This window comes from Lepidochelys kempii, chromosome 11 (assembly GCF_965140285.1).
Source record: "Lepidochelys kempii isolate rLepKem1 chromosome 11, rLepKem1.hap1, whole genome shotgun sequence".
Taxonomy (NCBI): domain Eukaryota; kingdom Metazoa; phylum Chordata; order Testudines; family Cheloniidae; genus Lepidochelys; species Lepidochelys kempii.
The window spans coordinates 74,006,517-74,032,405 of NC_136390.1; the positions used below are offsets into that span (position 1 = coordinate 74,006,517).

The window sequence follows — 25,889 nt, forward strand, 5'->3', positions numbered from 1 at the left end:
ACAGTTGTTTTAGGGCTCTTCTGCCACAGGCTTGTGTGGATGGTGGTGCAGATGCATGCTACACTATTGGGCGATCCAGGAGCCATTGAAACGGGCTTAGACAAAATGCCTTTCTGGAACTCTGGTGGCTCTGATCATTGTCCTTCCTTCCATGTGGAACCAACTGTGGATTGATGAGCATAGCCCCACCTCTTTTGGAGAAGCTAATGCTATTTAACTAATTGGTCCATTGCTCACTAAGTACAGGGGCTCTGATTGTAACCAGCTCCTGCACAGGGCCACAAAAGTTAAGCCAGAGTCATCTTGTACCACACCCCCGAAGAGGCTAGCCATAATTTAGCATGTACTCTCTTTTAAATTTGGAATGAGGATGAGTGGAGTGACCTGCCCATCGTAATGCAGGAACCATTTGCACAAGGAGAAATGTTCTTTCATTGTTTTGTTAAATGTATTAAAACACATTAGCATCAAGGTATAACAGTTTCTGTTTGGCACATTGTGGTATGAAGGCTTTGGGTGGTCAGATTGCGTGCATTCACTTCTTTTTTCCTTTCGCTTCTCAACAGCAGCAACAGGAAATGCTAGCAATGAAACATCAGCAGGAGCTCTTGGAGCACCAGAGAAAGTTGGAGCAACATCGACAGGAACAAGAGCTGGAGAAGCAGCATAGAGAACAGAAACTACAACAGCTAAAAAACAAAGAGAAAGGAAAAGAAAGTAAGTAGCAGCAAGATAGTTTATTTCAGTGATGGAGTTGACAGTAGGTGAATAGACTCGTGCCCATGGCACTCTGTCTTACACTGTGATTGTACGAAGACAGTTTACAAAGCTCGTGAAACATCTGTGGCTCTCTGCATACAGAGACTGGTTGCATGAAATTCTCATGTTAACTGTGAGACGGGATTGAGAATAAAGAAAAGATGAAACTGTATCCGAGCCCTCAATTTTGTTTTTTATATACATAAAATAAAGTATCTAAATTCTGAAAGTATTTCTTTATACCTTACGAAGTATAGTTTGCTCTTGCGTATGTGATAGTACCCAAGGAAAAGTGTGCAACAAGATGCAGTAAAATTATTTTCTTCTTTGAGAGGTGTCCCTGTGGGTGCTCCACTGTAGGGATCGGTGTGCCCCTGCGCCGTTGTTCAGAGCTTTTTACTGTAGTTCCCGTATCAGCTGCACATGCGCGGAGCCTGCCTCACTTACCAGTCTTGTCTTAAAAGTGCACATGCACAGCTGAACTCCTCTGTTCCTTCTCTACTGTCTCCGGCCGAAGTCGGACCTACAGCAGACGCTTTAAAACTTTTTCTCTTACCCATTCTGCAGTCTTTTTTCCCCTTAGTTTAGCACTCTAGTTACTAGATAAGTTCATCCCTTTAAAAAAAAAAAATTGTTCCCGCTTGTCCCTCCAGCCAACACTAATATGCCTGGCTCCCCAGGATTTAAGCGGTGCACTACGTGCAGGGATGTCATCCCTATCTTGGATGGTCGCTCTCAGTGTATAAAATGCATGGGGGAGTCCCACATTCCTCAAAATGTGCCCATTGTTCCAAATTAAAATCCCGGGCATGTAAAGACAGAGAACTCCGCCTGAAAATGATTCTTGGGCAGAAGTCACTCGGACCTGCTTCTCACCCAGGTACAGGCTCCCCAGTTAACCGCAGCCCTCCCGCCTCCAAAAAGGATGAAACAAGAAAATGGCTGCCTCCCTCACCCAGAAGGGAAAGATAAGCAAAAAGATTGCTGGGCAGGTCTATTTCTTCTATGCAGACCTTCCCCGGGCTCAGTACCTTTTGATGCATTGGTTCCCCCAGCATCGCGCTAATCCCGCCTGTGGCTGCGGCGACAGAGCAAGTTCCCAGTGCCGAGGCTTCAGGCTTCCAGTTGCCTGGCTCTCTCATGGCACCATCTGGGACCGCAGTGGACACGGTGCCAGCACAGTTTACCTTGCCGGAAGAGACGCGGGCTGCGCTTACCTCCCCGGCACCACCGACCTCAGTGCATGCATTGAGCGCTACGGTGCAGAGAATATCGGTGGCGACCAGCCCTCCAGTGTCTCAAGCACTCCTAGCGGAGGGTTTATCTCACACAGGCTCTCCGGCACTGCAGTTCATTCATTCACCGGACCTACAGGTGTCACCTAACTTACAGTCATCTCTACTTGACACCTGTTTTTCTCTGGACATTCGCATGCGGTCCGGACACCTGTCTCTAGCTTTATCTCACTTTTCTACTGATGAGGAAACCATAGTGCAGGGAGACTTTTCACCATACCTGTTCTCTCAGTCTCAGACCCAGATCAGCACTGGTCACAGAAAATCTAGGTCTTCGCTCATCAAAGACCTCCCTCCCTGGTATACAAACCTGTGGATGGTATGACCTATGCCTTTCCCTGGTCAGTGGCAATACTGGGGTCCATGGGCACCATATAAGTGGTTCCACTATGATCGCCAAGATGCCAAAAATAGGAGCAATGCCACTCGCCATGACCAGTGCGTATGGCTACGAATGAGACAAACAACAAGCTGTTACTCCATACTTGGATGAACACGCTACACATGCTTCCCCAACTCTTATGGAGCCCGTATCCACACAGGATGAGGCTATACTACCTCCCCCACCAATGCTGTTGGATGATATCTTAAAACTTCAAGACCTCTTCAAATGAGCCGCCAACGAGTTGAGGATTAACCTGGAAGAAGTTTCTGAAAACCAGCATGAGTTGACTGACATCCTGCAACCTTCCTCCACATCCAAGATTACCTTACCTATAAATTCAGCCATTATGGATCCTGCCAAAACCATATGGCAGGCACCGGCTACTAGCACACCTACCTGTAAGCAAGCTACCTGGAAATATTTTATTCCTTCTAAAGTGTCTGAGTTCCTTTTTACTCACCTACCGACAAACACATTGGTAGTAGAGGCAGCTAACCAAAAGAACAAACACCAGTTTCCCAGGTCTACCCAACTGATAAAGACAGTAAAAGGCTGGACCTGCTTGGTCGTAAAGTGTATGCTTCGTTCACATTACAATTCTGGATATCTAATTATGCTGCTGTTCTGGCAAAATATGATCACAAAAATTATGAGAAACTCATGGACTTTATTGGTGACATTCCAGAGGGCAACCCCCCTCCCCCCACATCAGTTTAAAGCCATAGTCTCTGAGGGACAAATCGTCTCCTGGACCGCACTACAAGCTGGGCTTGAAGTTGCTAATACAGCTGCGAGGTCCACTTTTACAGCAGTCGTGATGCGTCGAGCTTCATGGCTTTCATCGTTGTCTTTTCCTCCTGAGGTTCAGAATACCATAGAAGATCTCTCCTTTGATGGTGAAAAATTATTTGCCAGTAACACCAATGATGTGCTTCACTCCATGAATGACTCGAGAGCGACATTACAGTCTCACAGTATCCAAACCCATGCAAACAGGAGGAGACAATATAGATACCAACCTTACCAACATCCATGCTACCCAACGTATACTCAACAAAGTCATTGACCATATAAACAACAATGTCAGTGACCAAAATATCAATGTCGCCTTACCAATTCATCGGCTCCATGTCAACCCCCTCCCACTAATAAGCAAATTTGAAGATGTGATCGGAGGTATAGAAAACATCATCCCTACTTCAGTGCCCATTCCCTTCCTATCTTTGCCCCCCTCCCCTTTCACCACCCCCCGTCCCTTTTCAGGGACCCCTCTCACAAACAGCTTCTCCACTAAGAGGTGCATCACCACCTCCAGTTAGGAGCAGTAGAACCAGTGCCTGACCAACACAGAGGAAAAGGGTGGTTCTCCCATTACTTTTTAACACAAAAGAAAACAGGGGATGGCAACCCATTCTCGACCTCAGATGCTTCCAATAAATTTGTTAAATAATTTTTTTTAAATGACTCTTGTAACCATAATTCCAGCACTGCAACAGGGAGATTGGTTTTCAGTCCTCAACCTGCAGGATGCTTATGTTTCTGTGACCATACATCCTGCCCAGACATTTTATTCACTTCGTTCTGGGCTCACAACTCTACCAGCACAGGATCCTACCTTTTGGCCTCTCGACTGCGCCTCGTCTCTTTTCCAAACTTCTCACAGTCATAACAGCTCATCTAAGAAGGCAGGGAATCATAATTTTTACTTACCTCAACAGTTGCCTTTTCAAAGCCAGGACCTACCAAGAAGCCATTCAGTCCACACAACGGACAGTCCAATGTTTTCATGCTCTTGGTCAAATGAACAAAGAAAATCTACACTTACTCCCACCCAACAACTGGAGTTCATAGGAGCAACTGTTGACTCAAGCAAAAGAATAGCATCTCTCCCGCTCCACCTGTTTAACACCATCAACCTTTTCATTCCCAAGCTGTGCAATAGTCCACAAGTGGCTGCACCAGCTTGCCTACAACTCTTAAGGCCACGTGGCCTCTTCCACTTTTGTAGTCAGGAATGCTCACCTCTTCATGAGGTGTTTCCAAAGTTGGATGTCCACTGTCTACAGTCCAAATATCCGTGGTCTGAACAAACTTTTATACATACCTCCCAGAGTCAAGGACTCCCTTATTGCCTCACAATCTTTGCTCTGAGGTCCCCTTTCTACAGGATGTCCTGTCGGTTGTCATAACTACAGACACATCCCTTACGGGATAGGGAGTACACATGCCCCAATACACTGCCCAAAGGCTTTCCTCTCCAGCCGAGATGTCCCTTCACATCAACATTTAGAACTCTGAGAGATACGCAATGCATGCCTCCAATTTCTCCCCTTCATACAAAACCAACATGTCAGGATAATGACCGACAACATTGCCTGCATGTTCTATGTAAACAGGCAAGGGGGCAGCGTGATCCTACTCCCTTTGTACAGAAGCAATGGAACTGGTGTCTCAGACACAATGTCTGAATATCAGCTGCATATTTCCCTGGCTCTTTCAATACACTGCGACGACCTCAGCAGAAAATTTCCCATAGACCACGAATGGGAACTAAACGAGGATATAGTACTAGACATATTCCACACATGGGGATACCCAACCACAGATCTTTTCACAACTGCAGCAAACAAGAAATGCCCAAGATTTTGTTCCAGAGCAGGACTAGGCAAACACTCCTCGGGGGATGTGTTCATTTTTCCATAGAATACCGACGTAATGTATGCATTTCCCTGATACCGCTCATACACAAATTACTGATAAAAATTCGAACAGACCAAGCCAGGGTCAGAATGATATGGTCCAGATAGTCATAGTACCCTTTTTTTTACCAAGATGTCGCTTTCCTCATGCATCCCACTATCCCTCTGCTTGAATCTCTTGTCCCAACAACACAGTCTACTACTCCACCCCACTTTAACCATGTTGCACCTCAAGGTTTGGTTCCTTCATGGTTCTCTCATGCTGAGCGAACTTGCTCGGAGCAGGTTCGAAATGTACTCTATAGCACAACAAATTCTACATGCACCACTTGCCTTCATAACCAGACAAGATTTACACACTGGTAGGCTGTCACAGAAACTGCTCCTTTTTTCCGCGCCTCTCCCACTAATCCTCAACTATCTGTTAGAGATTAAACTCTCTGGACTCTCCCTGAGTCCCATCAAAGTCCACTTGGCCCCAGTTACAATGTTCCTTGATGCCATCAACGATAGGACTATCTCTGCTCACTCCATTACTAAGCAATTCCTTAAGGGACTTCAAACCCTATACCCAGACATCAAACCGCCTAATCCACCTTGGGACCTTCACTTAGTCTTAACATGCCTAACCCAAAAACCATTTGAATCATTAGCCACATGTTCCCTCCTACATCTCTCAATGAAAACTGCATTTCTGGTAGCAATTGCCTCTGTGAGACGCGCAGGAGAAATGGCAGTATTTATGGCAGATCCACCATACACCATATTTTTTAAGGAGAAAGTCCCCCTATGCTTACCCCCCGAAATTCTACCGAAGGTGCACTCATCTTTCCACATCAATGAGCCTATCTATCTTCCTACCTTTTCCAAAACCACATGTGAATTCCTTTGAATCTATGATGCACACTTTGGACGTCCACAGAGCTTTGTCCTCCTACTTCGACAGGACTAAAACCTTCGGGCGTTCCGAAAAGCTGTTCGTCACCATTGCAGAATGCTCTAAGGGCTCATTTATCTCTAACCACAGACTTTCTAACTGGATCTCGAGTTGCATTTGTCTGATCAACTACAGAACGTGGCTCCTACTACTTTTATCAGGACTCACTCCACCAGATCCATGGCGGCCTCAGTGGTCTTTCTACTTAACGTCCCCCTTTAAGCACGCTTCCAGAGCTGCCATTTGGGCTTTTGAAAATATGTTTGCAAAACATTATCCTCTTACACAAAGGCCCATCACTGATACACACGTGGGCAGAGCTATTCTATCGACTGCATTCCTTCCAGATCCAAAGTCCCTACCTCCTTGAGAGAGACTGCTTTTCAGGCACCTACAGTGGAGTACCCACAGAGACACCTCTCGACGAAGAAGGGGAGGTTAGTCACCTGTGAAGTAACTGATGTTCTTCAAGATGAGTGTCCCTGTGGGTGCTCCACTCCCCAGCCTCCTCCCCTCTACTTCAGAACTGGGGCGGTCTCTGTTGTAAGGAAGGAACTGAGGAGTTCGGCCGCGCATGCGCACTATTGAGACAAGACTGGTACGTGAGGCAGGCTCTGTGCATGCGCATCCGATGCGGGTACTGCTTGAAAAATCTCTGAACAACGGTGCAGGGGCGCACTGACACCTACAGTGGAGCACCCACAGGGACACTCATCTCGACGAACGTTAGTTACTGCACAGGTGAGTAACCTCCTCATCACATAGTCAGCTCCCAGACCACTGCACTGGGCAGCACAGCATGGGGAGGAGGTGACCGGCCCCCTGTGGAGAAAGAAGTGGTTCGGGACTATTTAGAAAAGCTGGACGTGCACAAGTCCATGGGACCGGATGTGTTGCATCTGAGAGTGCTAAAGGAGTTGGCAGATGTGATTGCAGAGCCATTGGCCATTATCTTTGAAAACTCATGGCGATCGGGGAAAGTCTGGGACGACTGGAAAAAGGCTAATGTAGTGCCCATCTTTAAAAAGGGAAAAAGGAGGATCTTGGGAACTACAGGCCAGTCAGCCTCACCTCAGTCCCTGGAAAAATCATGGAGCAGGTCCTCAAGGAATCAATTCTGAAGCACTTCGAGGAGGGGAAAGTGATCAGGAACAGTCAGCATGGATTCACCAAGGGCAAGTCATGCCTGACTAATCTAATTGCCTTTTATGATGAGATAACTGGTTCTGTGGATGAAGGGAAAGCAGTGGATGTATTGTTTCTTGACTTTAGCAAAGCTTTTGACACGGTTTCCCACAGTATTCTTGCCAGCAAGTTAAAGAAGTATGGGCTGGATGAATGGACTATAAGATGTATAGAAAGCTGGCTAGATTGTCGGGCTGAACAGGTAGTGATCAATGGCTCCATGTCTAGTTGGCAGACAAGGAAAGTGTGGGCCCCTTACTGAATGAGGGAGGCAACCTAGTGACAGAAGATGTGGAAAAAGCTAATGTACTCAATGCTTTTTTTGCCTCTGTCTTCACTAACAAGGTCAGCTCCCAGACTGCTGCGCTGGGCATCACAAAATGGGGAAGAGATGGCCAGCCCTCTGTGGAGATAGAGGTGTTAGGGACTATTTAGAAAAGCTGGATGTGCACAAGTTCATGGGGCCGGACGAGTTGCATCCGAGAGTGCTGAAGGAATTGGCGGCTGTGATTGCAGAGCCATTGGCCATTATCTTTGAAAACTCGTGGCGAACCGGGGAAGTCCCGGATGACTGGAAAAAGGCTAATGTAGTGCCAATCTTTAAAAAAGGGAAGAAGGAGGATCCTGGGAACTACAGGCCAGTCAGCCTCACCTCAGTCCCTGGAAAAATCATGGAGCAGGTCCTCAAAGAATCAATCCTGAAGCACTTGCATGAGAGGAAGGTGATCAGGAACAGCCAGCATGGATTCACCAAGGGAAGGTCATGCCTGACTAATCTAATCGCCTTTTATGATGAGATTACTGGTTCTGTGGATGAAGGGAAAGCAGTGGATGTATTGTTTCTTGACTTTAGCAAAGCTTTTGACACGGTCTCCCACAGTATTCTTGTCAGCAAGTTAAGGAAGTATGGGCTGGATGAATGCACTATAAGGTGGGTAGAAAGCTGGCTAGATTGTCGGGCTCAACGGGTAGTGATCAATGGCTCCATGTCTAGTTGGCAGCCGGTATCAAGTGGAGTGCCCCAAGGGTCGGTCCTGGGGCTGGTTTTGTTCAATATCTTCATAAATGATCTGGAGGATGGTGTGGATTGCACTCTCAGCAAATTTGTGGATGATACTAAACTGGGAGGAGTGGTAGATACGCTGGAGGGGAGGGATAGGATACAGAAGGACCTAGACAAATTGGAGGATTGGGCCAAAAGAAATCTGATGAGGTTCAATAAGGATAAGTGCAGGGTCCTGCACTTAGGATGGAGGAATCCAATGCACCGCTACAGACTAGGGACCGAATGGCTAGGCAGCAGTTCTGCGGAAAAGGACCTAGGGGTGACAGTGGACGAGAAGCTGGATATGAGTCAGCAGTGTGCCCTTGTTGCCAAGAAGGCCAATGGCATTTTGGGATGTATAAGTAGGGGCATAGCGAGCAGATCGAGGGACGTGATCGTTCCCCTCTATTCAACATTGGTGAGGCCTCATCTGGAGTACTGTGTCCAGTTTTGGGCCCCACGCTACAAGAAGGATGTGGAAAAATTGGAGAGAGTCCAGCGAAGGGCAACAAAAATGATTAGGGGTCTGGAACACATGACTAATGAGGAGAGGCTGAGGGAGCTGGGATTGTTTAGCCTGCAGAAGAGAAGAATGAGGGGGGATTTGATAGCTGCTTTCAACTACCTGAAAGGGTGTTCCAAAGAGGATGGCTCTAGACTGTTCTCAGTGGTAGCAGATGACAGAAGAAGGAGTAATGGTCTCAAGTTGCAGTGGGGGAGATTTAGGTTGGATATTAGGAAAAACTTTTTCACTAGGAGGGTGGTGAAACACTGGAATGCGTTACCTAGGGAGGTGGTAGAATCTCCTTCCTTAGAGGTTTTTAAGGTCAGGCTTGACAAAGCCCTGGCTGGGATGATTTAGTTGTGGATTGGTCCTGCTTTGAGCAGGGGGTTGGACTAGATGACCTCCTGAGGTCCCTTCCAACCCTGATATTCTATGATTCTATGATAAGAACATAAGAATGGCCATAGTGGGTCAGATCCACGATCCATCTAGCCCAATATCCTGTCTTCTGACAGTGGCCAGTGGAAGATGCTTCAGAGAGAATGAAGAGAACAGGGAAATTCAGTGATCCATCCCCTGTCATCCAGTCCCAGTTTCTGTCAGTCAGATGTTTAGGGACATAGATTCATAGCATGGGGAGTCATTTCTGACCATGTTGGCTAATAGCTATTGATGGACCTGTTCTCCTTCTGATTCTCTCCTGATTCTTTTTTTAAACCAGTTACACTTTTGGCCTTCACGTCTCCTGGCAGTGAATTCCACAGGTTGCCTGAGTGTTGTGTGAAGTACTTCCTTTTGTTTGTTTTAAATCTGCTGCCTATTAATTTCATTGGGTGACTCCTTGTCTTATGTGAAGGAGAAAATACTCACTTTCTCCACACTTTTCATGATTTTATAGACCCCTATCACATTGCCTCTTAGTAGTTGTCTTTTCCAAGCTGAATAGTCCCCATTTTTTTATTCTCTCCTCATATGGAAGCTGTTCCATGCCACTAATAATTTTTGTTGCCCTTCTCTGTACTTTTTCCAATTCTGATATATCTTTTTTGAGACCGGGTGAACAGAACGGTATAAGGTATTTAAGGTATGGGTGTACCATGGATTTATATAGTGGCATTATGATATTTTCTGTCTTATATACCCTATACTAATGGTTCCTACATTCTGTTTGCTTTTTTGACTGCCACCGCAGACTGAGTGGATGGTTTCAGAGAACTATCCACAATGACTCCATGGTCTCTTTCTTGGGTGGTAACAGCTCAGTTAACCCCCTCATTTTGTATAGTTGGGATTGTTTTCAAGTGTCCATTACTTTGTATTTTGCTTTAGGACCACAAAAATCCCCCATCAAAGACATTTCAGTTGTTCATTCTTATCCTTTTGCACATGGATTTGAAGCGTGTGAGAGGTGCTCAGCAGCATTGAAGGTTGAACTCAACTAACCCCAGAACATAGATCTCACAAGCAGCAGCACTGCAGGCTCCCTCCCAATGTGTCTGAGTCCTGCCCTGGAGAGACCACCTCTAGTGCTTAAAGGGTACTTGAGGTACTCAGTGCCCATTCAGTCAGCGACTTCTCTGAGACAGCCAACAAGGGTGCTGTTTGTAGAGGTAGTTTTCACAGTGTGAATGTTTGTCCATTAGAAGCTTCACTGACTCACCAAATCATTCCTTATAGGGTACTGACGAGCTTGCAAATAACTGTCAGAACAGCCTGTTACAGATTTGAACTAGTAACTAAGCTATGCAAGGGGTCCAATTACCAACCCTCCTGAGGCTGCCATTTCCCACCTCCTTACCTGATTGGAAAAACAATGAATAAAGGAGTATGCTTTCTTGGTGGCTGGAACTAGACACTAATTTGAAGAGTCTTCCAGTTGCTGTGAAATGCTGTTTTCTCTGATGGAATTACAAAGGACATAAAAAATATTTTGAACTCTTTTATAGCAATACCAATATACTATTTAAAAAAAAGAAAGAAAAATAAGTTTCATGTTATGGTTCAGAAAACCCTTTAGAAAGTTTCCAATTGTCTTCTAACTACTCTAGGGATTTTCCATCAGGAAAGTGAGACAAGGAAAGGAAGTGAGAGGTGGAAGAGGCAGAGTGAGAGGATAGGGGATACTAATGGGGGGCCAGATAAGATATGTGGGGTGGACCTGTAATAAAATAGGATCCAAAAGGTCTTTTCCAGAAACAAAATGCCTTTCGGGATCTACCAGGACTGGGAGATTGTTTTTTCTGCTTTTTTGCTAGAGTCTGATTTCCCCCACCCCAAGCCCCCGGAGCTGTAGATTTGGTAAATGCCCCAATAAAACACTTTTATGTAGCGTCAGAGCTATTTTAGATGAGATGGTGTGACTGAAGCAAAAGAGTCAGAATTTAACAGTAAGAAATTGGGTAGTTTGGTGATGCTGAGGAGTGGGTGAAGATGATTTTCCATGTAGGATCAATCCTGTGGCTTAACCACAAGGATGTGTGCAGTTGGCTGCCGTCTGAGATGATACTTCCCCTTTTCTTATTTAGTTGGCTTTTTAGTATAAATCCTAAATAATGACAATCATTTTTTACCATGTGGAAACTAAATATTTCATCTTCGCTCCCCATTGTTGTTAGCTCAGATCAATTGTTGATGACATATATGCTTTGTTCTATCTGCTCTGTAAAATGTGTATTTTATTTTTATTTAAAATATTTTTTAAAAAAATCAATAAAACAGTCTGGCTACAAAACACTCAAAGGATCTTAAGAATATTTTTTGAAAGAAATTCAGATAAGTGCAGAAGAAAGACTAGAACCCTGGGATGTTATGTTGTAATCATGGAAACAGTCTTCCTCTTTATTTTTAAATACTTTTATTTAAAAGGTGGTATAGTGTTTGTATAATCAGTGCAGCTAAACTTTTTAGAACACTTAAAATATTTTTCTTATATCCTAACATTTTGCTAAACATAATTAAGCTACAGTGGTCCTGAGCTAGAAAATAAGGAGGAAATACTAGATACAAGAAAAGTCTATCCCTCCTCCCCCCACCCCCGAATATGAGACCAAATACACTGTGTACTATTTTGTAAAAGACAAAACCAACAGATTTCAGTTAACGTAATAATGACATCTCCCCGCTTTCTCATCTCAGGATACCAAAACTGCCGTATATGACTTGAAATATGCTGTCATGATGCGTTTGGACCAAAAGTATAACTTCCACAACAACAGTACAAAAGGAGAATGTTTAGCAAACAGAGTAGAGCAAGTTCAGTTTTCTTGACTTCTAAGTTCTTACAATACAACAAGCAGTAGCATCAGCAGGAGAGAGCTGGACCTTGCCTGTCGTTGTCCTACCTTCCCACCATTATCAATAGGACCTAGAACTGGTTCTAAGCACTACATCCAGTCAGGCACACATGGCCCCATAATCCTCTGCTAACCCCAGCCTTCCAGGCATGGAATTTCAAAGTCCACTGCTGCTGCAGAGGCCTTCACAATCTTTCGCAGCACAAGCTGCCTTTGACACACTTAGCCCTTCAGCTGTCACAGCTTGCAGTCCTTCCATCTCTGAACTGTGGCACTGTAGTTGTGGCAACCCTAGTTAGTCTAAGCCAGTAGTCCCAACCTTTCTGTGGGAATAGCACATTTCTATTCTCAGAAGACCGTGGCGGGCGCCAGACACTTCACTGCCGAAATGCTGCCAAGAAGCGTCAGCAGAAAGAAGCAGCACCACCAAAATACCGCTGAGAAACGGCAACGCTTCTCAGCGGCATTTCGGCGGGCGGTTCTCCGGCAGCCGAGCTCAGTGGCAGCATTTCGGCAGCGCGGTGTCCTGCGGGCGCACACAGCTGCCCCAGTGGGCACCACATTGGGGACCCCGGTCTAAGCGATAATTAAGTACCTTAATGTGCTGATTTGGCCTGTTAATTCCCTTTTAGCCTGTCCCTCTATCTGGTTGTGTGCCTTATTTGCACCATATCTGTATGATCTCTCCCATGATGCTGACTGGATTCACTCTGGCTTCAGCAGCTCTGCGCTTTTCCTGTCCTTATTTCCTGTCTTTTCAGAGCTCTCGCCTCTCCTCTTCACCATTCCATCTCTACTTCCCTGCACCTCTGGTCAGTTTCCCATGTGCAGTTTGTAATAAAACCATATTCCACCTCTGGATTCTCTTTCTGCCTCCATGCATGTGCCAACCTTGCTCCAACTCAGGCTCTAGTCCCATTTTTACCCTCTGCAGAACCTTTTCTTACCGCAACTTCTATTCCTCATAGCCTTTATAAACCAGTCTAATTCTGACATCCCCACTCCCTTCTTCCTGTCTCCCATTCCCTCTACAATACCCTGTCCATCTCAAATGAATACACCACCACTCATGGTCTCTTTATCTTTTATCCCGTTATTTCTTTGCATTCATTGAAACCTGGTTCCCCCCTTCTCACACTACTTCTACACGTATAGAATCATAGAATATCAGGGTTGGAAGGGACCTCAGGAGGTCATCTAGTCCAACCCCCTGCTCAAAGTAGGACCAATCCCCAATTTTTGGCCCAGATCCCTAAATGGCCCCCTCAAGGATGGAACTCACAACCCTGGGTTTAGCAGGCCAATCCTCAAACCACTGAGCTATCCCTCCCCCTACCTAGGAGGGGAGGGAGGACTCCTCCTCCTCCTCCCACCTAGGAGGTCATGGTGGTATTTGGGCTCCTACTCTCCAGCTCCTACTGTCACCTGGTCTTCCCTTGTTCTGTTGGAGGACCTCAGCTGTGGATGGTGAAGCTGTCTCTGCCTTTAATTGAAGGGCTAGAGGCTTTTAGTCTAACCAAGATGGAGTTTCTCCTAAGCATTTCTCAGGCATCTGAGTCAAATAGCTGTTAACAAAAACAGTTTTAGATGCTGTGTGGAAGGGCAAGTGATGTTTATATAGCATCATTTAGGAAAAAATCGGGTAAATAAGACCTGAAGTTTTAAGAGATCCATTTAAGCAGACAGAGAGGAGGGGAAGAGGACTAAAAAAGTTCAAGCCTTTTTATATCCTAGAAGAACAAAAAAAAGGGGCACCTCCAATTGGTCACCTTTAATTTAAACTAACCGTACAATAGAACGTTGCCAGTCCATACATGGCTAATTTTCACACACAATAAGAACGCTTTCTCCCAGCTTCTTAGTACAGATTAATAGCAGAGTTAATGTGTTAGGTGTCATATTCCCAAGGCTACTGCTTTTTTACAAAATACACTGGACTTCACCATTGGGGGGGGAGGGATAGCTCAGTGGTTTGAACATTGGCCTGCTAAACCCAGGGTTGTGAACAAAAATTGGGGATTGGTCCTGCTTTGAGCAGGGGGTTGGACTAGATGACCTCCTGAGGTCCCTTTCAACCCTGATATTCTATGATTTACTGAAACGTTCAGAAGTAGTACAAAGCATCTTTTTGGAAGTATTAGCATTGCTTTTGCGTTGTTCACTAACCTGCTAATTTGCAAAGTTCTGCAGACACAATGTTCCTACCATCCCCCATATGCACACGAGTAAGATTTTGCTGTAACTAACTTATCCTTTTAGTTTCTTGAGGCATTCTTTGATCTAGTACAATTACATAGCCCCCTATTATTATTTATTACTATTAGGGTAGCATTTAATGGCCTCAATAAAGGATTGAGGCCTCATTTTGCTAGGCAGTAGACAAAGACAGTCCCTGCTGCAAAAAGTTTTCTGTACCAGTGTGGCATTTCATTGACTTCAGTGGAACCACAATGGGTTTTGCTGCGTTGGGACTAATAAAGATAATTTCTATGAGTCAGGGACTGTCTTTTTGTTCTGTTTGTATAGCACCTAGCACAGTGGGATCCCGAGCCGTGGCTGGGGGTCCTACGTGCTGTGATAATACCAAGAATAAATGTAATAGACAATAAACAAGGGAATGTCGAGGTGATATTTATGGACATGTCCTGTTAGCTATTTGCCTTTTTACTAATGTTAGTTTTAAATCTTGTTTATGTACTATGTTTTAGTTTGTCTCCTGTCTTGACGTGCTGTTATCTGCTGTAACTAGAGAACAGAAAATGTTTTAATTCACATGAAAGTGACATTTAGATGTGTTACATTGATACAGGGAGGATAATTAATCAGTTTTTACATCTGTGTATTCACCCATTTTCTGAAGTGTGGGATAGAAATCTGAATGGAACCGATGGATGTACAGATTAATTTTGGATGCTTTCCCAGAGTAACAGAATGGTGGGCGTTCCAGTTCAAACCCTCTGGAGTCAGCTCCAATTCTGCCAGAGGTAACACTGGAGAAGGGTGAAGTCAATTGCCAAAGCTAATGAAGCCAGGATCATTTTTGTCTGTCTCCCCAGAACTGGACCAAGAATGGAAGACCTTTTGTTTTTGTTTCTCCTTTGGTATGTATGTGGTGCCTTTCAGCTCACAATAAAAATTTTTTTGCCAGTGGAGATTTTGTAAAAACTGTGCGGTACAAATATTTGGCTTGATGCTCCTAAATACCGTCATCTTTAACCAAAGCCACCAGAACCTAGCCACATTTGATTATTTTGAAGATGTTAGTAGATTAAACATGAGAATTGTTTAGTGAGACAGTATTTTTAAAGACGTGTGGTCTTATTAGTCACATTTTAGTCCTTCTCACCTTCTCCATCATTGTACTATGTTTCTTCCTACAAACCTTCCTCATTTTAACTACCTTTTTGGATCTCCACCCAATCTACTTTATCTAGAAGTAACAAGAAATGCTGTTTTAAAAAAAAAAAAAGAATTTCTAAGATTTATGACTCCCTATAAAACGTTGAGCAATGCTGCACCTTCAAACAGTGCTCAGCAAATAACTTTGAGGACTTTTTCTTCACGGACGAATGAAAAGTTTTCTTCAAACTCTCTGGTGGCATCAAAATGTTAAGTATAATAAGCAAAAGCTGGTGCTCATATTGGCTGACTTTTCTACCCATGACTTGGCAGTGTATATTTCTGTCCAGATGACTTTCTTGCATTCCAGATGTTATCCCTTTGGAAGATTAGCTTACACTGTGGTTTAGATGAGCCCCCATATACTACTTGCTATGATTACCAAAATGTCTGTGTGTTACTCCATCAGAAACGCTCTCTGAGAATCAGTTCTGCCAACTGAAGGATAATTTTAATCCATCATCATTGTAAAATAGACTGGTCTCTATTGTGAAGTAGATAATGATTAGAAATTACACAGTTGACATTTTAACTCTGCGCTTTGAAATTTCAGATATTTTTTAAAATGCTAGATTTTCTATTTGAAGAAATGGATTGCAGACTTGTAAATGAATTGGAATATTGTGTAGGTCTTATTGTACACCGATGCATAGAACAAAGAGATCCTTATTTGAAAGATTTCTCAAGACAAAGTCTACATATGAGATATTCATCGCATTCCCCTTTTGCTTGCAGATGTGACATTTTAAAAACTTGATTATGCACAAGACCCCTCATCCTAAATACCTTTGATTAAAAGAAAGCTGGGAAACCTACTACAAGTGCTTTATTCTACATGTATTTTTATGCAAGTACAAAAATCCTCTTCAGAAACCTTTTTTTAGGAAAATGAGAAAACTCTGATTATATCTCCCTTTTCAGACATAGATTGCAATTATGTACAAAGCCAGATAGTAAAGAAGAGTTCTTCATTGGAGCTGCTTTGTCTTTTATTCTTTGAAATAAGCCTTTACATTGCTTGGAGAGCCAAAGATTTAGCTCTCAATCTTTTTAAATATTTTTTTTGTTGCTTTGTGAATGAAAGTTTCAACTTTTAATTCGCTGCTGCTTTCATAAAATGAAGTTGCTTAAATAACCTCTCTTTATTTTTGGATGTTTCAGGTGCAGTGGCAAGCACAGAAGTAAAAATGAAATTACAAGAGTTTGTCTTAAATAAAAAGAAAGCTTTGGCACACCGGAATCTCAACCATTGCATTTCCAATGATCCCCGCTTCTGGTATGGGTAAGTGGTACTGGACTTATCATGATTCAGCCAGCGTCTCCTTTGTTCACAACTGCTGGAGGGCTGGGGGAAAGGGGCTAATGCATTTAATGGATGAACAGTATGTTACAAATAAGGGTGTTGCAAAATTAATTAGTTAAATTGTAACGTAACTAGATCAAAATTTGTTATGGGTGTGACAGGAATGATCTGATAGTCCATTAATGATATTCTTAATTAGCATGTGGATGAAGATCCTTTCCCTATAACTGTTAAATTCAAGCACTGTTGTGTTTAATGATACAAGGATGAGGTCTCTAATGTAAGGGTCTATAATGATGTTTCCACTATCAGAGGACTTTGATATTCTTTTCTTTAATCTATGATCACTCAAAGTGGATTGTTCTGTGTAGTTATACTTACAGAACAATCTCTACTGGGCATCTAAAATTCTTTAATTCAGCATATGATACTAGAAAATCAGGACTCTAGTATAATGGGAAGATTACTGTTGCATTTCACTGGATTGTCACTCAAGTTATTTTAAATGTATTTTAAAATGTTTAAAGTTTACTCCTCACATTGCACTCTGACACTACCGGTATGTATCCAATCAAAAATTAAAGGATTTGGCCCTTAAAATTAAACTATTAAAAATACCAAATGCACCTTATTTACATCTCCAATCAGACAAAAGCCTGAAGAAACTATGGCCTGCAAGTCAACTGAGTCTGGTGGTGGTGGACCAAATGTGGAAAAGAATTCTGGAGCTGAAGGCCCTGTCCTGAAAATGCCTAACTGTTGGCCTTTGGGCATTCAAAACAGGCACTGTGAGCAAGGTTGTGCTGGCAGACCTCAACTGCCACAGTGGCACACACAAAAGAAAGAGGTTTCTCAAGGAGATATAACCCAACCTGTATTTAGCAGTGATTGATATTTATTATTTTTATTTTTTTATAAGGAAACAGACAGTGAAAAGTACAAAATGGTAAATGACTTACAGCTTGTATTGGGAGGGCTGGAGGCATAGCTATTTTCTTCCCAATATCCCATTCTTTGTATATGAAAGTATTATCAGGACGCTACTAACGAGAGAAGATGCTTTATTGTGGTGGGTGTGAGCTGCTTAGATACACTCTTAAATATTTCCCACATTTCCCATATTGTTCTTCCAACAGTTACTCAGCACCGCTTCTCTGAAAGGAGGAGGGGAAACCACTTCCATGTGCTTTCCAGCAATCTGACCAGAGTTCACAGTAAAATGTTAAAATAAATCATACAAGTACCTTTCAGTCAGCAGTACCACAGGCTGCTGGCATATCTGAAAGAATTAGCTTGGACACATGAATATTAGCCATTGCTGGGAGAAAATCCTTGCTGGAGAAATTTAGAGGGGAAAAGGGGCATTAGTGATACCATAAATGTCAGGAAAAGGTTTCTTAAGCAATCACCTTATCACCAGTTTTTCAGAAGATGCTGGCATTCTGCCCTCATTTCAGGACGGATGTTGGTGAGTGAAACTAGTTAAAACTCTGAGATGGCTTTGTCCCTCCAGACATAGATGCGTCCCTGTGGATTTGGCTATTCCAGTCTGTTTATTCTTATCCAAAATGAAGATAATAAATTCACCACAGTGAGAAATATTAGACCCAGTTTCCAGGTGATGATAGGCAAACTTCAGTGTTCCTGCACCTACAACATTTCTGCTGACTGAGACTTCCTAGACAATATTGCGAAAGAGGAGAAAACTAAAGATACCATTCTCATTCATCCTCCCAGTTTGCAACAGAATGGAATTGACCTAGCTCAAAGCTTTTTCACCCTGAGGTAGTAGTAACTCAGCTAGAAACACTGCCTGACCCCATTTACTGGTTGCACACCACCAATTTACCATTAGCTCAGACTCTCAGAATAAACTTGTGTGTGCGTGTGTACAGGGGACTGTCCGGAGTCAGGGCTGAAGGGGAAGCTTGTGTGTGTGGGAGGGGGACCAGTATCAGTACAGGTGAGTGTAGACATCAGGGGTTGGGAAAAACTGACCAATATGCTCTGGCTGCTTTGTGCTGCTCCAGAGCTGCATACAGCAGCTAGAGTGTACTGTTTAATCTGGCCTTAAAAGTTCATTTATTAAAACTAAGATTGGTATTACATATATTGTGTCTGTGTGTGTGTATATGTGTATACACGTATGCCTGTGTGTATATATAAAAATAAAAACCAGCACCCTTAATTGATTTAAAGATCAAAGTCTTAAATCTAGTCTAAATTGTTACATCAAAGGGCCATGGTAATGCAGCATGTTAGTTAACAAGTGTTTTTGTCCTTTGATACAGCAAATGCTGACAACTCAGTGAATTCTTCAAATCATTCTGAAGTACAGAACACAGATAGTCTGGTTAAATACATTGTGATGTTTTAAATTTCTGAAATTGCAAATCCTCTTTTTGATCCTCTTTGCTAGTCCAGCTGTTGCCAGCAGATAGACAGTGCGCGCACACATTTTGGTGATTTCATCCCATTACCTATGTAAGGGCCTTCCCAACTCAGAGTTCATAGAATCATAGAATATCAGGGTTGGAAGGGACCCCAGAAGGTCATCTAGTCCAACCCCCTGCTCGAAGCAGGACCAATTCCCAGTTAAATCATCCCAGCCAGGGCTTTGTCAAGCCTGACCTTAAAAACCTCTAAGGAAGGAGATTCTACCACCTCCCTAGGTAACGTATTCCAGTGTTTCACCACCCTCTTAGTGAAAAAGTTTTTCCTAATATCCAATCTAAACCTCCCCCACTGCAATTTGAGACCATTACTCCTCGTTCTGTCATCTGCTACCATTGAGAACAGTCTAGAGCTATCCTCTTTGGAACCCCCTTTCAGATAGTTGAAAGCAGCTATCAAATCCCCCCTCATTCTTCTCTTCTGCAGTCTAAACAATCCCAGCTCCCTCAGCCTCTCCTTATAAGTCATGTGTTCCAGACCCCTAATCATTTTTGTTGCCCTTCGCTGGACTCTCTCCAATTTATCCACATCCTTCTTGAAGTGTGGGGCCCAAAACTGGACACAGTACTCCAGATGAGGCCTCACCAATGTCGAATAGAGGGGAACGATCACGTCCCTCGATCTGCTCGCTATGCCCCTACTTATACATCCCAAAATGCCATTGGCCTTCTTGGCAACAAGGGCACACTGCTGACTCATATCCAGCTTCTCATCCACTGTCACCCCTAGGTCCTTTTCCACAGAACTGCTGCCGAGCCATTCGGTCCCTAGTCTGTAGCTGTGCATTGGGTTCTTCCGTCCTAAGTGCAGGACCCTGCACTTATCCTTATTGAACCTCATCAGATTTCTTTTGGCCCAATCCTCCAATTTGTCTAGGTCCTTCTGTATCCTATCCCTCCCCTCCAGCGTATCTACCACTCCTCCCAGTTTAGTATCATCCGCAAATTTGCTGAGAGTGCAATCCACACCATCCTCCAGATCATTTATGAAGATATTGAACAAAACCGGCCCCAGGACCGACCCTTGGGGCACTCCACTTGATACCGGCTGCCAACTAGACATGGAGCCATTGATCACTACCCGTTGAGCCCGACAATCTAGCCAGCTTTCTACCCACCTTATAGTGCATTCATCCAGCCCATACTTCCTTAACTTGCTGACAAGAATACTGTGGGAGACCGTGTCAAAAGCTTTGCTAAAGTCAAGAAACAATACATCTGCTGCTTTCCCTTCATCCACAGAACCAGTAATTTCATCGTAAAAGGCAATTAGATTAGTCAGGCATGACCTTCCCTTGGTGAATCCTCTCTGCAGCAAGTGGAGAGATCGTACTTTACCCTGCTGACGTAGGGGACTAAAGGGGGGAAGGAAAGGGTGGAGGCCCCAGAAAACCTTATAGGACTGAGATCCCAAATTTTGTGGCCATCCCCATTTGTATCCTCCACAGAGTTACCAACAGTCAGAGGTTGACACTGGGACACCCACACCAGACTTTTCAGGCCACTGCCAGGTATCCTGCCCGTCGTGGGGATCATGAAAAGGAAATGGGGGACAAGACGACATCAGCCTGAGAGATCTCAACAGCTAGGGCATCTGGGCAAGACAAGGCAGAAGCCCCTCCCATTGGGATCAGAATCCATTTAATTTAGGACAATTAAAGACTGCGTTATAAAATGTCAGACTGTAAATATACAGTGTATGATTCAATACATTCACAAGAGCAAGTAAACCAAAAATAATAATGCCCCCCCCACACACACACATACACTTTTAATTAACCAGTAATTTTGAACCAGCCTTCCAGATCCTGGGATTCCAGAACTCCTCTCAAGTCTAATACCCAATTACGTTCATGTGACAGGAAAATACTTAGTAATTTACAAAATGGCTAAAGTGCACTCCTTTAACTTACTCCATCTGTAAGCTGCAAAAAACATACCTTTATAGCTCTTTGATATGATATTGAATACTAGAGATGAGCACAAGGTCAGTCTTGTTAATCAGAATCAGTTTATAAATTCTGTTATAAATCCATTACAAGATTTAACTAATATGTGGTACAGTGGTTGTTTATCAGTTAGTGAAGGATGACTGGGACTACCTAGGGGGATGATCATTTAATACAGCTAGTCAGGAAAAGTTAAATATTTTCTGCAATCTTTTTTCAGTTGAAAAACTTTTTTTTTGTCTTTGGAAAAAATGTTTCCAATGAAGAAGCTTGATTAGCACTAGTGCTTAACAAATAGCCAGTGTTTGTGTGATAAATGTTGCTAAGTTGGTTCTTCTAGGTTTTAGTAAAGAAACCAACATTAAATGTATAGTTAAGATTCATAGTGGAAGTTGGGAGCTGTTTGTTATAAGTGGGATAGGGGAGAGCAGCATTACTCACTATCTTTCAAGGACACGCTAGAAGCCAGTAGCAGCATTGATTATCCCCAGTAGTCCCTCCTCTTAAAGGTAAATAATAGGGCTATCAATCAGTTAAAAAATTAATTATGATTAATCATGATATTAAAAAAAATGTGATTAATCACAGAGTTTTAATTGCACTGTTAATAATAGAATACCGTTTATTTAAATATTTTTGGATGTTTCTACATTTTCAAATATATTGATTTCAGTTACAACACAGAATACAAGGTGTACAGTGCTCATTTTATATTATTTTTGATTACAAATATTTGCAATGTAAAAAAGATAAACCAAAAAAAATAGTATTTTTCAGTTCACCTCATACAAGTACTGTAGTGCAATCTCTTTATTGTGAAAGTGAAACTTACAAATGGGGATTTTTTGGTTACATAACTGCACTCAAAAACAAAACAATATAAAACTTTAGAGCCTACAAGTCTACTCAGTCATTTTTCTTGTTCAGCTAATCGCCAAGACAAACACGTTTGTTTACATTTACGGGAGATAGTACTGCCCACTTCTTATTTACAGTGTCACCTGAAAGCGAGAACAGCCGTTCACATGGCACTCTTGTAGCTGGCGTTGCAAGGTATTTACTTGCCAGATATGCTAGCATTCGTATGCCTCTTCATGCTTTGACCACCATTCCAGAGGAGAGGCATCCATGCTGGTGATGGGTTTGAGCAGATAACGATCCAAAGCAGTGCAGATGGATGCTTGTTCATTTTCATCATCTGAGTCAGATGCCACCAACAGAAGATGGATTTTCTTTTTTTTTGTGGTTCAGGTTCTGTAGTTTCCAAATCAGAATGTTGCTCTTTTAAGACTTGACAGCATCTTACACACCTTGTCCCTCTCAGATTTTGGAAGGCAGTTTGGATTCTTAAACCTTGGGTCGAGTGCTGTAACTACCCTAGAAATCTTATACTGGTACCTTCTTTGTGTTTTGTCATATCTGCAATGAAAGTGTTCTTAAATCGAATAACACCTGCTGGGTCATCATCCGAGACTGCCATAACACGAAATATATGGCAGAATGGGTGTACAATCACAGAGCAAGACACATACAAGTCTCCCCGCAGGAGGTCAGTCACAAATTTAATTAATGCATTATTTTTTTTAATGAGCATCATCAGCATGGAAGTATTCTGTGTTGTAATTGAAATCAATATATTTGAAAATGTAAAAAAAAAAAAATCAAAATATTTATGATAGATTTAAATTGGTATTCTATTATCATTTAACATCGTGATTAAAATTGTGCGTAATCGCAATTAATTTTCAATAGAGTTAATTTGTTTTGAGTTAATCGCTTGAGTTCACTGCGATTAATTGACAACCCTAGCAAATAAATGTTCATTCTTACTTGCAGGACTTTTTTTAAAAAGAGAGCCCTTTGCTTGTTGAGGCCTCAGTCAGAAGGCTAACTTTTCAGTTTCCATTCTTTCAGAAGGGAAGAGGAGGACCTTTTAAATTAACAAATTACTGGCACATGTATGTATACAATCACATAGGCTACCAAGTCACTGATTTAGATACTTAGGTATAGGCATACTCTTGACATGAAGTAATCAGCAGTAACTATATGTAATACACAAAATGAATGCAGCAGAAAAGAAGCATGACATCTGTGCTGTGAACAGTCAAGCCAGATTCCAGAACAGACACAAAATTGACATACCTCTAGACAGTCACTTACTTCATTCTCTTTGTTAAGGTTTATTGAGATCCAGAATTTTAATGCAGAAGACATTGCTCTGAAAAGCAAATCTGTACAAATGGCATTATGGGATTTCATGTTTGTTTGTCAGTAACTTCAATATCAACTGTGTGCAGTTTACAAGGGAAATTATTTCCTTTGCTCTAGTTTCAAACTCCATCTAGGATATGAAAAACAAACTGGCTCCTCTTGCAATGTGTAATAAAGGTTGAATTCTGCTCCTAGTTGCACGCATACCACCACTTGTTTTCAGATTGTCATGAGTGAACCCTGTGGAATGCTGTTGCCTTCAAAGGGATTTCAGATGTGTTAGAATTTTGTTGATGCACAAGAAGAAATTGACTCCAGTTCTCTGTCAGCTTTGTTGGCTCTGCAGGGCTAATGGGAATAAAAAGCTGTCACTATTTATTTTGATCACTGAAGTAAGTAGATGTGATTCTGAATACACACAGGCAGAACATCTGCTGATTGAGAAGGGGCCAATTTTACACAGTGGCTTTTCAGAGTACAGCTGTACACTAAAGGATCTATTAAATGAAGGACAGAAGCTGTCAGTTCTTCAAAGATGTAACTCAATAATATTATTTAGTCAAGGGTTTGTTATGGAATACATATTTAGACTGTATTTACATGCAACAAATGCTTTCATGCCATTTTGTAAACTGTTTTAGATTCATATTTCACATTCATTCTTAACTATTTAAATGTCCTTTCCATACTATAATTGTCAGTTTGTGGTAATGAGGCATAACACAACTACTTTCAAAATTTGTCATGATATTGTTGTCCACTGTATAACTTTTAAAACTAATTTGACAGTCATAATTCTGTAGCGGTCTAAACATGCTATAATGTTGATTCAGCTGGTTTCATTGTAATATGGACAGGGCACTGTAGGGTTAGTGGCAGAACTGTTAAGTTTTCTGAGGGAGTTCTCAATTACCTATCTTGTTGGAATTGAGTTGTGAGAGTGGCTGCTTCCCAAAAAAAGGAAGAAGACATGGAAGTTTACTATGAATGCATCTGGAACCCAAACTTACTAAGTGAGTCTCTGGGTAGATGTACTTATGATTGCATTGACTGAGATTAATCAAATATACACGGGTGCATACATTCTATGTATGCATGAGATTCCATCACAGATACATCAACTGAATGTACATTCAGACATAAATGCCATGTGTGTATAGTTGGAGTATCATACATAGAGTTACTGTGCAAACCTGTGAGAAGGATCACAGCAGTTCAAATTATATGTGTTTGTATTTGGAGACATGCATGATCAGAAATGCTCCTGAATTTACTTCACTGTGCAATTTTAGATGTTTCAAGGTGTGATCAGTTACCAGACTTGTGAAATTCTTTTAAGGGTATGGATGCATATATCCCATAGTGCCATAGAGGTGGCATAGGGGTGTCACATCTTAGATCCCAGTCCTACAAACAGTTACGATGTATAAATGTTTGGAGTATTCAGGTCTTCCTTTTTTCTGTGATTGAGAAATCACCTCTAAACTCATTTTTGAAGTTAGTGTACATTCTCTAACAAAGTGGTGAAAACAGTTTAACCTGATATCACTGTGTACTTTAAGCAACAATAAGATAAACAGTTTCTTGTATGGACAAGACCAAAGAGTGGCTTTCTACATAGTGTGCCTTGGTGGATTGACGCTTCTTGGTAGTAAACTTTGCTTTGGGGCATCCGGACTTCTTGTTTGTGAAAAATATTTCTGTGAAAATTGTTTGACAGCTGCATTGCTTAACCTATACATTGCTAAAAGGATTAGCAGACTATTAATATGGAAAATCTGGAGATTTCCAAAACTGTATCTTGGTCAGGCTTCAAAATCAGCCTATAAACTTCAAATAAATTGGCAAAAGTGATACACTTCATTAACCAGAACAAATTCATCCAACGTACTTGCAGAAGGCTTGGAAAAATAATGACTTGAATATCTTTAGCAAATTTGGCATAATTTACATCCAGTAGCCTTCTAAAACAAAACCAACAAAATAAAACAACAAAAAACCAAAACTGTAAATTATCAGTTTTCGGGATTGATTCTGAAAGGTATTGAGCAATTTGGCTCTAACCTTGCAAAAGACTTACGTACTTTTCTCAATTGGGGCCTACGTATGTGCTTAAAGCAATCTCCAGGACACCACCTATCCAGCACTGCTGCTGTTAGTAAAGTCTACAGATTGTAGCTAATGTTTTTCTTCTAATTTTACCATCATATTTATGCTCCAGTTTGTGTTCCAGTTCAGCAAAGAACCGTCGGTGGGAGAAACGAAAACTAACTCAGGCTTTGAGCAGAGTGCTTAAGCATGTTCTTAACTTAAAGAATCTGAGTAGTCCCACTAAGTAGACCCCCAATTCAGCATAGTACTTAAGCATATGCTAAAAGTTGCACACCTGGTTAAAAATCTTGCTGAACTTAGGCTTTATTTTCTGGGACTATTCCCATGCTTAAAGTTTTGCATGTCCTTAGTTGCCT

The 25,889-nt window shown here is 42.2% G+C and overlaps 1 protein-coding gene across 11 annotated transcripts in view; it reads left to right on the top strand.

The window, feature by feature from the left end:
• The window catches only part of HDAC4 (histone deacetylase 4), a 468,350-nt gene that overhangs the window by 284,911 nt on the left and 157,550 nt on the right, over nucleotides 1-25,889 (top strand). For all 11 annotated transcript variants that reach the window (XM_073306829.2, XM_073306834.2, XM_073306828.2 and 8 more), the window contains 2 exons: nucleotides 567-717; nucleotides 16,664-16,784. In XM_073306829.2, coding sequence (XP_073162930.1) covers nucleotides 567-717; nucleotides 16,664-16,784 — 272 coding nt within the window. The remainder of the gene's footprint in view (nucleotides 1-566; nucleotides 718-16,663; nucleotides 16,785-25,889) is intronic.